Source organism: Furipterus horrens, unplaced genomic scaffold (assembly GCF_987537825.1).
Source record: "Furipterus horrens unplaced genomic scaffold, mFurHor1.1.pri manual_scaffold_12, whole genome shotgun sequence".
Classification (NCBI taxonomy): Eukaryota; Metazoa; Chordata; class Mammalia; order Chiroptera; family Furipteridae; genus Furipterus; species Furipterus horrens.
The window spans coordinates 34,407,189-34,421,720 of record NW_028327182.1 but is presented as its reverse complement, the minus strand read 5'-3'; the positions used below and the strand labels follow the sequence as shown (position 1 = coordinate 34,421,720).

Below are 14,532 nucleotides of genomic sequence, written 5' to 3'. Positions count from 1 at the left end.
TGGTGAACACACAATACAATATACAAATGATGTATTACAGAATTGTATACCTGAAACCTATATAGTTTTATTACCCAATGTCACCCCAAAAATTCAATAAAAAAAAAAAACTCGTAGATACTGACAATAGAATGGTTACCAGAGGGGAAGGGACTTGGGGGAGGGCGAATTGGGTAGAGAGGGTCAAATATAGGAAACTAGATTTTGGGTGGCAAAAACACAATAGAGTTTACAGATATCAATTTATAATGTTGTATACCTGAAATGTATAAATGTTATTAAACAATGTTTTTTTAAAAAAAAAAGTATCTGAGGTGATAAGAAAGTAAAGTCTCCTTAGGACCAAGATTTAAAGAGAGAGAAAAAGGAATTCAGAGAGGTAAGCCAGCCTCAAGCCCCATTTGCTCTCGCAGGACACAGGCAAACCCACGGAAACCCAACATTCCCTTTGCAACAGCCGTGCAGAGTGAAAGGTGCAACAGCTAACACCTAGAGGTCACCAGCAAGCCTAGGACACACAGGCAAAAAGTGAGGATGTCAAAGGGTTAGACCTTCAGTAAGAAACAAATTACAGGAGGACAACAAGGCGAATTTGTTCTAATTCATAACCCTAACCCGACTCATGTAAGGGTCCTGACTATGCAGTCAAAAAACAAACAAAAACCTTCAAGCCTGTGAACAAAATAGGGGCCACATGCTAAACCTGACAAGCTTGGGAAGGAGGATGAGCATCACAAGGCAGGCTTTAGAAGTTGGTGACTAAAAGCAACCACACAGTATAGTCTCAAATAAACATTACTAATTAAAGCAGGTCATAGTGTATCCTCACATCCCTTGACGAAGGTCATTCTTTACCTTAAGTGGGCCTGTCTACTCTCTTTGTGCATCTAGGATAACAAACCTTTGGAATGTCAGAATAATCTTCTTTTTCCTACCCCTGGAAGTCACAAAGGCAAGACCAGAGAACCCCTCATTGTTATCTTGTTGACTGCGTACCACTTCTGTGTGCTGTAAATGTCAACTGATCATCTTTTACCCACCAGTGTACAGAACTATGGGGCTCTCCATTTTGCTTTTTAACCAATCCTAGAGATTCCCCCTGCTTTGCTTGCTCCCACCCCTTTAATATGCCACCAATGGATTTCGTGTGATTTCTTTACATCTTCTCCTTTGATCCTAATGTATAAAATAAGCTGCCAAACTGCCATTCTCCTGAGCATTTTCTCAGTCAGTTGAGATTTTGCTTCTGGGCATGTCCTCAAATTTTTGGCTAAAAAGAATTCTTATAAGACTTTTCTATAGGCTGGATGTTCTTTTATCAACAAGCCAGTAATTTTAGTTTAAGGTAGTACCTAGTCATTAGTATCCCTATGCTCCTAGTAGTACAAACACATTAATTCATTCTAACAGTATATATTTTCAAAATAAATCTCAAAGGAAAAGTTCTAAGAAATAGGAGGTCACACTCTAAAATTACAAGACACACAAAGAAACAAGATATGACTAAAGGTGAAAAGAAAAACCAACACCAGTATTAGGCCTGGAAAACCTTCATTTACTGGAATTATATGCTTAGAATATAAAATAAAAATAGTATGTTTAAACAAAAAGTACTAAAAATATAAGGGGCACAAAATTATTAAAAATGACAGTTTTAAAACAGAGCCAAAGAGATATTATAGGAATGAAATAGTAATAATGAAAATTTAAAATACAATGTATCAGTTAAACAGTAGATTATACCTCAGTGAAGAAACAGTTAGGAAACTAGAAAATCTTAAAAATATATATCCAGAATGCAGTAGAGAGACACAGAGAAACTAAAGAGGTGAGAAAACAATGCTATACACACTAAGAAGGCCTAACATATACAGAATTATGGAGAAAAAAGTCAATATTCAAAGAAATAATGGCTGACATTTTCACAGAATTTATGAAAGACACCCACCACATCCAGTAAGAACCCTTTTCCCCAAATTAGCAGAATAAATAAGAAAAATTCAACCTAAACACATAAAACTATAGACCAAAGAAAAAAATCATAAAAACCAGACAGAGAGAAAAGGCAGATGAGCTGCTAACAACAACAACAACAACAAACGTTTTAAATAAAGAGCCAGCCCTCTTAACAACAGTAATTAATGGGCAGAAGAGAAAACACTATCTTCAATATACTAAGAAATCTAAAAACCCTCAATTTCATATGCTAGGACAACCTTTAAAAAATAAAGTCATTGTCAGACAAACAAAAAGAATTTTACCATGAACAGGTTCTCACCAAGGGAACTTAAAGATATACCTGAAGCAAAAGTAAAATATCAAAGAAAAAAATATGTACAAGAATCAAAAAAGAATCATGTGTATATATGTGTTTGTAAACACATATAAATATACACATATATAAATATACACATATCTGTACTATAACTCAAAAGTAGTTAATTCATAATATTAAAAAAACATAAAATTAAAATATCACACAAAAATAGCATAGAAATCAAGAGAGGGTGATTGGTATTAAAAGTATTCTTAGGTTCAAAAAGAAAAGAGATCGTGCTTATTTTTGTTCCTTTTAAGTGCATGCACAGTCAAGTTCCTTTTTATGCATGTTAAATATTTTGTTATAGGATCAGAAAAAATGAATGTCTCCCAAATTAGTAAATGAGGAAAAATTAAATAAAAGATTAAAAATCTATCCAAAAGAATTTAATGATGAGGAAGAAGGAAAATTACAGAAGGGGAAGAAGAAGCACAATGAAGGAAGAGGGGAGAGGAAGGGGGAGGGGCAGGAGGAGGACGAGGACGAGGAGAAGGAGGAGGAAAAACATGGGGAAAAAAGCAACAAACTGAAAATTCAGAATGAAATATAAGATATAAATTCCAACATATTTTTATAATCAATATAAAAATAAAACTACAAGATAAAGACAAAGATTATCAGATAGAATTTTTTTTAAGCATTCATATGCTATTTAGATATTCCTAAAGTATAGAAAAAATAAAGGTATAAAATTAATTGTGATACAATGCGAGTAGCTGCACACATCAACATACAGAAATCTTTGAAAATAGAGGAAACCTCAAGTCTCAGAAGACTACAGAAGATGATACCATTTACATAGAGTTGAAGAAGACATGAAACCAATATATTAAGAATACATATAGGGTGAAACTATAATGAAAAAGAAACAAAATGATAAGCCCAAAAGTCGGGATCCCAGTCGCCACAGGATAGTGGGAGAAGGCTGTGTGGAATGAAGGAGGATGCGTGGAAGCTTCAAAGGTGTAGAAAATCATCTACAGTAGTCCCTCTCTATATCGTGGTTCACTTATCGCAGCCTCGCTGTATTGCACAATTTTTAAAAATATTATATTTAATTATTTATCGCAGATTTTTCACTATATCGCGGGATTTTTGTGGTACTGTATACGTATGTTGTTAAAGTTACATAGGTTTAAGAGTGTAGAATATGTTTAAGAACATAAGTAGTGTTTATAAAAGTGTGAAAAAGGTTAATAAGGGAGTGGGAAAGGTTAATAAGGGACTGGGCATGGTTTATAAGTGTGTGGGAAGGGTTTATAAAGCCTTAAAATATATATAAATACTAAAATAAATGTAAGATTCCTACTTCATGGATTTTCACCTATCGCGGGGGGGGTGGGTCTAGAACGTAATACCCGCAATAAGTGAGGGAATACTGTATACCTTAGCCTCATGAATAGGCATGTGGGTACTTGTTTTACTGTTATGATGAATAACCTTTTTAAAATATATTTAACACTTTATAAAATAATTCTTAAATAATTTAAAGTATTAGTAACTTCAAAATTTTGGGTCTTAACTTTTTTCTTCAATTCATGTTGATGACAAAGAGTATACTGACTGCATCACTTGCCACAAGCTTTGCTATTTTCCTCATCACAGATGCAGCACATGACACAAAACATACGTCTGCATCAAAGCTAAGCTCCTCCACCAGGTTTGTGTTTCCAAACCCAGAAAGGAGAAAAACTAGATTTCAAACACGACGCTGATTAAATGGAATAACAGCATGCTAACGGCTCACTTGCTTTGTGGTAAACAAATACATTTTAACTGCAACCTTTTCTAAAATGATTTTCTGGAAGCCATAGTTAAATCAAACCTAGATCCAAAATCTCCTTAGAAACCTTCTAACAAAAAGATAACGTGAGGAAATAGTTCTTATAAACTTCAAAATGTTAACAGTGAGTAAAGGAAAATAATACCTAAAGTCACAAAACACAAAGACCTGATAAGACTGGATTTTGCGAGACAGAAATATTATCCTTGACAGCTGTATCACATTGAGAAAATGAAGATGCATTCTAGAATTACTTTGCTATGTGCATAAATGGGTATGAACTAAAATGCTTGATATCAATCATAATGATGTTAGTGTCTACCTTTTTACGTTTCTATGTCAACGTGTCTGATAGCTTAAGTGTAATTGCTGACTATGTCAAGATCCACTAAAAGTAATATTTGATCATTTGAAGAATTTACTCTCTTCACTAGTGCTTCAAAAATAAAACAATTTTGACTTTTAGCACAGAAGTGTCACCAAGAATATTGAATAATCAATAAAACTTCAAACAGAAAAACTCTGTGATCTTCAAATCAACTCTTCATAAAACAAGGCAAATAATCTGTTATTTAACACACGAGTGTTTGTATAATTCACTATCCGAGTAGTAAAAGGTTGATGTGGCTCATAATTCCTAGGCAGAGTTTCAGAAGTTGATGAATGGCTCTAAAAATACTGATATCGGCTGGTGAGAAGGTGGTGGCGCCTCCTACCTTTTCCTCAATTTTTGATTTAAGTAAATCCTGATCCCGGCATTGGAGAGCCACCATTAATCAGTTCACGTGTTTCTTTTTCATCTCTATTTGCAGACATTAAAAAGTTTTAACTATAATTTTCTCAGTAAGACCACAGGTCAAACAATGATCTCAAAAGCTTACAAAAATTAGAATTCTTTCTCTCTTGGACTTTAGGCACACGCTGGTCATAAAAAAGAAAATGAGAAAAACTGACTCTATCAGCAGCTACATAATAACTGACAGCAAAGTCCATAAGATTTGATCATAGGCATAATTTCAAGTGTTACATATCCAACTAAGTCATTCCTTAATCAGAGCACTAGACACAGAAATGTTCTCGAGTATCTTCTTAATCCTCTGTCTACATATATGAAAAAAATGTCCAAAAAGATTTGCTATTCCTTTTGATTAAAAAGACTACTTCTTAGGGAACATCCATATCACCTGTAGATTCCTAATAATATATTCTAGAACTGGTCATTCTTGGGGAAATAATTTTGTTTTTACTTAAATTAGGTTCAAATGAAAGAGACATAGAGCATTAATTACCCCAGTATTTTTAGGTGCAATCACAAAAAAAGTAATTATATCTATTGTAATGTGCATAAATGTATATATGAAATACTTTCAGGTTTTCTTTTGCTATCTTATTTACCTACTCAAAAGATGAAGATAAAGAAGAAAAGGTAAAGTTTACTTTTAATTATTTTGAAAAACCAAGAATATCTCCAGTGCCCAGTGGCTACCAAATAAACTATAAAATGAGTATATCTCCTCAATCAACCTTCAAATAGCTTTTCCTACATTTAAACTCCATAGGAACAGGGCCTAGAACAGCTTTGCCATTTTCTCAAGCCCCATATCTAATATAGTACTTGAAAAGTAGCAGGAGCTCAATAATTATTTTGTGAAAAAATACATTTAACAGGTACAGGTAAAGCTAGAAACTAGGGCTCTTCATGTATGCCTATACCTCTAAATAAATTCCTAATTCAACTTAGTTTCTAACAATTGCAAGGTTAAGACTTACAAAGGCTACAGTCAAACTTCGTCATTTCAGTCAACAAATCTTACTGAACACCTTCTATGTGCTAAGCATGGTCTAGTAAAGAGAGGTAAATAAGAAATATGAAGTCTTTGGTCTCATGCCCACTATTAGTTTATAGTGTAGAAACAGATTGGAATTGGCAAAATATGAAAAAATAAAGATAAAGTTGAAATATACTAAAGAGTCTGTGTTCACTCTTCACACTCCTTAGTTAAACCTCAGTCACTCTCATGGCTTGAAGGTAGGGTCCTTCTGTTTTAAATACTTATACTGTTTCACACTAGAGTCTAACTATAGGAATGTCCAAAAAAAGTAACAATCAGAGAGAATATCAAAAGAGCTTCTTTTACATATTAACAACCAATCATAACTTGTTGTTTTAGCCCACAGAATATATACACACACGTGCAAACATCATGCACACATATACGGATACAGTCTTATGCAGAAATAAGTATTGACATATTATACAATAAAAAGTTAAAACTGTTCTACTATAGATGCTTGGAGCTGTGAAATTCTAATTCTATAAATGCTCAAATATTTTATAATTTCTGCTTAAAAACTTTTAAGAATATGCTCAGCTAAAAAGTCTAAAAATTGATTTAGAGACACCCCTATAGTAATATTGCCAAATAAAGGACACTAGTTAAATTTGGATTTCAGAAAATCAACTTTTCTTAGTATAAGAAAATACAGATTTTGCTGGCCATTCTGTATTTATAGCTGCTAACTCTGGCAATGCTAATCTAACACAACCATTTCCAATAAAGGAAAAAATAAATTAATGGCACATCTTGCTATGTCAAACAAGAATAGCCAATATACATGCAATCCTCAAATTCTGAGTGAAACTCAATCACATTAAATGAGTAGTTTCTGACCATGTTTGTTCTTTTTAAAAATAGCCTATGTTTTTAAAAATTTTAAGGAAAAAAACTGAGTTTTTTCAAAGTCTATAGACTATTTATTACCCAGTAATAAATACTAAAGTACAACTGAGACTATATTTCTTCATGCATATAAATATTATGTATTCGCTTTTTACCTTAAGTAGTTGTTGAGGTATACAGGCTACTATTATAGAATAAAGTATTAAATAAAAACGGCAGATTGATAACTAGTGTTTAATGTAGTGACATGCCCTGATGATGCTCAGAGACAGGAATTACCTCACAGGATTACTAGTCAAAGATACACGAAGTGACTCCAGGCATGTGAAAAGTCTCTCATCTGTAGACCCCATTTTCAGTTCATGGATGAATTCCTGAGGTGAAATCTGCCGATTTCTCTTAAGACTTCCCTGTAAAATAAGTCAAAAACAATTTTTTAATTCATACTGTGTGAAAAGTATCCACTGAAATAACAATTACAATAGTCCCTCTCCAGCCCTGGCTGGTTTGGCTTAGTGGATTGAGCGTCGGCCTGCGAGCTAAGTGTCGCTGGTTCGATCTTCCAGTCAGGGCACATCAGAGAAGGAAAACTCTGACTCCAAAAAACCTCCGCTGCCTTGCGGCATACCTCTTCAGGGGAAAGGCTAAGGGAGTAAACCCCGACAGAAAATCCAGAGCCGGAGTCCCTAAGGCGGTTTGACGTTGTAGTCAACACCGGCAACTCCTGCGGCGCACCTGAAGCCAAGCTGTATTGACTCCGTCTTTCCCTTGGACCCTTCAGCTGCGAAAAGAGGGGGGGTCTGCTGCATGGGCAACAGCAGACCCTCCATATCACCCTGCCCAGGCTCTGTAGCTTCAGCTTCACTGGAGAGGACACTCCAGCGTCATCGCAAGATGTCGATTCAACACGGGAGGAGACAGATACCGTGTCACTCCCGAGTCGGACTGCACAGCCATTCTCGGCAGTGCAGATAGACTCTTAAGAAGCTACACCATCGTCTCTCGAGACGGACGGCTGCCGAGTGAGTCCCTCTCCATATACTGCAGTTCACTTATCGCGGCCTTGCTGTATCGCAGGATTTTAAAAAATATATTTAATTATTTATCGTGGAATTTTCGCTATATTGCGGGATTTTGCGGTACTGTATATGAATGTTGTTAAAGTTACTTAAGTTTAAGAGTGTAGAATATGTTTAAAAACAAAAGTAGTGTTTATAAAAGTGTGGAAAAGGTTAATAAGGGACTGGGAACGGTTTATAAGTGTGTGGGAAGGGTTTATAAAGCCTTAAAATATATATAAACACTGAAATACATGTAAAGTTCCTACTTCGCAGATTTTCAAACTATCCTGGGGGTTGGGAGGTCTAGAACGTAATACCTGCGATAAGTGAGGGAATACTGTACATTAACCTCACCTTTCATATTAACAGCTGCACACAACTTCTCAAAGTATGATATTACTTTGAGAGGATAATTTCCTTACTTCTACCCAGAAATCTATCAATTCACAATCTATGATAGCCACAAAATAGTAACATAATATCAAAAGATTTGCAAATTAAAATAACTTTTCAAATCAAAAACATAAAAAGCATTAAAGTGTATCCCATAGAAAATATTTTAAAATATTTTAGGCACACTCAAGTAAAAACCAAAACTGGCATACAAAAATGACCTTATTAAAATGGATATTCCAAGCAACAAGAAAACCCTGAGAATTTCACCCCACATACAAGCTAAGTTAGCCTGTTAATCTTTCATGGATGCTGAGAGAAAACACAAGAGGCCTAAGGTGGAGTCAAAATACTTGATTATGCATATATTGGTTTCCCAACCCACCATCTCCCGTGGGATGATGCAGGGCCCCAATGGATGCTGGACGCCTGCACAGGCAGGGGACTGCATCACAGGGAAAGAACACTGAGCTTGGGGGAGTCACCATTTTTATAGTGAACCATAACAAGCCTGCTCAGTACCCACAGACAAACAAAACTTCACTTCTAAGGCTACACACTGCAAATGCAACCTGAGAAATGGCCTGGATAAAGAGCATTCAAGCCTTGGATTCTTGGCATAAACAAACAAAAAAAAAGCCAACAATAATAATAACAAATATATGTAATCACTATATGTATAGTGATATTCAGGGTCTATGACAGACTGCCTCTCCCAATGATAAATATATCTCATAAGGGATTTGTATTTAGAATATTTAACAAACTCCTACAATTGAATAGCACAAACAGTACAGTCACTAAAGAAGATACATGAATAGCCAATAATCACATGAATGATGTTTACAACCATTTGTCAACAGGGAAATGCAAATTAAAACAATTGAAATAACACTACACACTCCCCAGAAAGGTGAGGATGTGAAGCACCTGCAACTCTGCTGCATGACTGGTGGAGATGTAACATGGTATTGCCACTTCCCAAGAGTTCTGACAGTTTCTTTTAAGGCTAAATATACACTGAGCATGGGACTCAGCAATTGCACAACTAAGTGTTAAGCAGGAAGGGAAAGTAAATATATGCACACAAGGTTCAGAACAATTTTATTCATAATAGCAAAAGACTGGGAACGACCCAAATATTCATCAATAAATTGGGTTATATCCATACAATGAAATACTACACAACAATAAAAAATTTTTTCCACTACTGATAATGCAACAAAATTAATGAGTGCAAAATAACTGTTGATTTAAAGAAGTCAAACACTAAAGAGTACATAGTATAGTATGTGGTTCCATTTATATAAAAGACCAAAACCAACCTGTCAATTTTTTACCTACTACCACTTTAGTTCAAGGCATAGAAGCAAAGCCGTTAATTTTTGGTGTGTTTGTGTTACAGAAACAGGGGAGTCCAAAAACAAACCCCAGAGTTTGCAGCTGGGAGATAGGGAGCAGGAAGCAGCTTTCAGGATGCCCTTGCATGCCTGGAGCTAGTGGCTGGATACATTGTTGCGAAGATCCGCTTTACTTCCAAGACTCAGGAAGATTGGAGGGATCTTGAACTGTGGGCTGGTACGGAAGAAGCAGACAGAGCCTACGTAGGCTTCTGTGAATGGTCAGGACGGTTTGCAACACCCACTGTGTGAGAGGACGCAGGGGGAGAGAGGAGGCAGGGAGGAAGAGAGGAGCTGTGGACATTTTGGGGCTGGCTCTGGCTCTAGGAGGCTCTCTCTCTTAGGCTCTCTCTGGCCCTCACGCCCTCAGTCTCTGGCTCTTGTGGGCTCCCTCCATCTGGCTTGGAGAAGGGGTCTCCAGGCGGCTTTAAGAAAAGGCTCTTGCCAGGCTGCTTTGAGAAGGAGAGGAGATCCATGCGGTTTGCAGGAAGAAGGCAGTTTACAAGGAGACTGAGAATCCAGGCGGTCCTGCATTGAGAGCTGGAGGGCACCACAGCACAGAAAGGACCTCCCCAATCAGAACTGAGTGATTGGCAGCTACTGGTAAAGCTGAACTGTGCCTAGAAGTAGGGAAACAGTGTTTCTGACTTTCCTAAGACTGGCCAGGTCTAGGAGGGGGAGGCAGGACTTTGTGTAAATAAACAATTCTTTTTCTTTTCACCAAACTCTGGTATTCAGAGTTATGATTCTGGCGGCGGGCAATCGGACCCCTAACTAAACAGCCCGTGGGTTCTCTTTCAATCGGAGCAGCCCAGGGGTTCTGTTACATTTGGATACAGGATAGGTGAACAGCATCTTAAATGGGGCAGCAAGCAGATTCTTCCAATAAACATTGAGCAAAACAGACTAAACTCACTGGCTAAAAATACTTATTTATTTCAGCCATTTGAAGTTTTTCTAGCATGAACAATTTATTAGGCAATAAATTGCCTAAAAGACTCTCCATTTCCACCTGAAATTCCTGCCTTTAACACCCTCCCCTCTTACCCAAACCTCGCCCTCATCACTGCATCCTTGCACAGTCCTACTCCTAGATGTCAGTGAGATCTGGGCTGAGATGAACTTCTCAGGGCAGGCCTTTTATGAGCCACACAAACTGAGTTCTCCATCAAAAGCTTCCTTTCTTAAAATACTGTTCTGTATTAAAATAACTTTTACATTTTTCATTTAAAGGTTATATTGAATGCCTACTGTGTGTCAGATCTTGTTTATATGATGTAGATCCAGGAGTAAAATAAGTCAAAAATGTCCCATAGGTTTTTGGTCTAAGCCAAAATGCAGTGCCATCCACTTGAATGGGAAGGAAGGACAGTGGGTGATAAGGAACGCAGCTATTTAAGTTACAAGTTTGAGCAAATGCCATTTTTCTAAGAAAATAACATTTGAGCAGAGACCAAAATGAAGAGGGAAAGCTGGACGAAGGATATTCCAAGCAAACAGAAGAGCAAATACGAAGCCCTAAGGCAGGAATGAACCTGGTATATTCAAAGAACAGCAAGAAGATGCATCTAAATCCCAGTGAACATGACAGTTACAGATGACAAGGACAGACAAAACAGGCTGGCTTCTGATACTGGAGAGGGACTGGAAAAACTACAGCCCCAGTGCCAAGTGTTTTTTTATGACTCTTGAGCTAAGAATGCTTTTTACATTTTTAAAAGCTTGAAGAGAAGAAGAGGAAGAGGAAACGCAGGAGAAAAGGAAGGAGGAAGACGAAGCTGCAGCCGTGGAGGCCCTATGGACACACAAAGCCTAAAATGTCCATGAGCTGACTGTTTAAAAGACAGTTTGCAAGCCACTGATAGGATCCTAGAAACTATGCCAAGTGCTTTATTCTGTGTATGGAAAAGTATTAGAGGGTACTGAGCATAGAAGAGATCTAATAGCATTTTTGAAAAACTATTTTAAGTCCTATAGGGCAAAACACGAAACAAGAAGACCAATCAGAAGATTCTCATACTGTTTAGTCAAGAGTTGCCAGTAGCCTGTAGATGGAAGACAGAAGACTTGCCCAACATGAAGGTGGATCAGACAAGATTTGCTGATAGTATGGATGTGAGGTGTGAAAGAAATGGAATTGAAGGATGATGCCAAAGCTTGTGGTCTCAGCAACTAAATGAATGGTGTTACCATCTACTAATCACTGTGACCTTATCAATATCAGCTTGAGTGGTGGGTAGATGATTGAAGATAAACTTGATCAGAACTGTAAGGGGGAAGGCAGGAAAAAGACTAGACAACATTTCTGAAGAAAGTTTCTGCAAAGGGGAGCAAAGAACGGGACAGCAGCTGTGGTGTGATGTGGGTAAGGGTAGGGGGGCAGCATACCATGTTTGCATGCTGATGAGAATAACCAAGCAAAGGGGAAGAAATCAATGATACAGAGGGTAGCTACAAATGCAGGGAAACAAATGAACAAAAACACCCTTGAGTAGGTGACAGAGGGTGTGACCTACTACAGAAGAGGAAAGACTGACCTTACACAGTTGCAGGGATGTGTATCAGTGTAAGAAGAGCAAAATCAAAATCAAAGGAAACAGATTCAGGTACAGTGTTAGAGCTAGTGACTTGGAAGTGAAGTATGGCAGTTCTGTTACCTTGATGCTCTCAGTGATAGAAGCAGCAATAAAATCAGCTAAAAATGAAAAAATGCAGAACTGTTGGTATGAGAAGAAAAGGTATGAAATCATTTTCAGAAAGTAAAGAAATGCACTGACAAGATCTGATATATTAAGATATGTGTTAAGAGCTTGTTGGTCAACTGTAGTCATTCGAGAAGCAGCAGTCAGTGTGCTACATGCTTCCTCCTACTGCATGCTGTACTGATGTGCAAATGCAAAGGAGGTGGGAAGTTTAACCAAGGGCAGAGTTTATGTGAAGAGACAAGTGAACTGACAGTTTAGGCAAGAGAACAAAGGACTGTGTCTAAGGTCCATGAGGAGAGAAGTAAAGGCATGGTGGGGATGTGGAGGCTGTAAATATTTTTAGAAAAGAAATGGTAGACTCAATGGAGTAACAGTTCTAAAATGTTTATAGAATTCTTTATTTATTATTTAATTTATTTATTTTTAGAGAGAGGAGAAAGGAGGGAGAAGGAGAGGGAGAGAAATATCGACGTGGGAGAAAGACATCAACCGCATGACCCGGACCGCAACCCAGGTGTGTGTGCCCTGACCCGAAAGCAAACTGGCAACGTTTAGTTTTGTGGGAAGACGCCCAAACCACTGAACTACACCAGTTAGGGCTTAAAGGGTTATAGAACTCTTAAACTGAGAATATATAAGAAAGTAAGAAATAGATAATGCCTACAAAAGGAAGTTTGTAAACCATATTTAGAGCTGATATTTTACTACCCAAGATAATGGGTGGCTGAGATTGGTTGGAAAAACAAAGGTCACTGGAGTGATCAAGTCAAGGAAATAAAGAGTATGTAATGCTGGATGGATAATGTGAGATGAAGTTAGTAAGAATAATGGCCATGGTAGCAACAGGCAGAAGAGCAGTTTGTCAGTACATGCCAGCACCTCTAGGTGGCAGCACCTCTAGGTGTCGCCATCGTCCCCACTAGAACACGTCTGCTAGGGCAATCAGCTTCTGCTAATTCATCCCTGTGCCATCAGCCCCTGCAAAATGCCTGGCATTCAATAAATGAATGAGCTTACAACAAAATTTAAAGTATACGTACAAAGACTGAGGATTAAAATAAGAAAGCTGAAAATTTCTGAAAAAAGCAAATGTTTATTCAGAAGGAAATATTTCAAATTAAAGACATAGGTAACAGACCGGATAATTGGGAAATTCGTTTTTGGCACAATTTCCCCCTTTTATTATAATTACTATCAAAATACAGGTATAAAGGAAAATTGAGGAGAGAAACTATTATGTTACATGAATAATCAGAAATATTCCTTTTAAGCACAGCTCTTCTTGTGTTTCTTCTATTTTTACATAACTTCAAAGGAAGTGGGAAGTAGGAAGAGAGAAGGGCAGGGCACTCACATCTGCATATCTACAAGTGCATTAGCCACCAAGATGAAAATACTTAGAAAGATTTATCCCCTGTGGTATCAAACACATTACTGAGATAAAGATGTCATCACAAAAATTAGAAGGATATTTGTCCAACATAATTTTTAAATCTTTTTTAATCCCTTAGTAAATTTTATTCTAAAACACCAAATGCAGAACAGGAAAGTACATACATTACTCTTGTCAGATTCTTTATTAAATATATCCTAAAGTATAAAATGTAACACTCACCTTTCATTACTTATTTCCCTTACAATTTCTATTTCTCTAAAACCATTTTTTCATTAAAGGTAGTAGTAACCACTTCCTCTGACTCTTCTTAGAACATATTTTTCTGTATCTTCAATGCCTACATTTCAAGTCAGTTCAGATGTAAAAATTAGTAAGTGTATGTATATTCACTGTTCTATCTTATTTATTTGTTTGCAAAGTAATTTGGAATACCATTCCTATGACAAATTAAAAATATACCATACCTCAAGTTACCAGTGAAATGGTGAAAAACGTTCATTTTTCCATATAACTGAATGATTTCTATACAACCATTGAGAATCCATCATTAAATGATGACCTGATTTTTAAAATTATAAGTAACAAGCTAAATTTAGAAAGTGTGTGTGCTCTGCAGGACACTGACATAGCATAATGTCAATGAGGGTCAGGACAACGACCTTTCAGTCCCTAGTAAAGTGCGTAATACATGGTAGTTACTTTAAGAAAAAGTATGCCTAGGTTATTTGAGACATCACAGAAATCAGAAATTATATTCTTAAACGTTACTTCAATCGCTGTAAACTATTATTCA

General features: G+C 36.8%; 1 protein-coding gene across 1 annotated transcript in view; it reads right to left on the bottom strand.

Annotated features, from left to right (window-relative positions):
* Positions 1-14,532, bottom strand: part of DIAPH3 (diaphanous related formin 3) — a 474,633-nt gene that overhangs the window by 359,664 nt on the left and 100,437 nt on the right. The window contains exon 5 of the mRNA XM_090258348.1: positions 7,064-7,194. Coding sequence (XP_090114474.1) covers positions 7,064-7,194 — 131 coding nt within the window. The remainder of the gene's footprint in view (positions 1-7,063; positions 7,195-14,532) is intronic.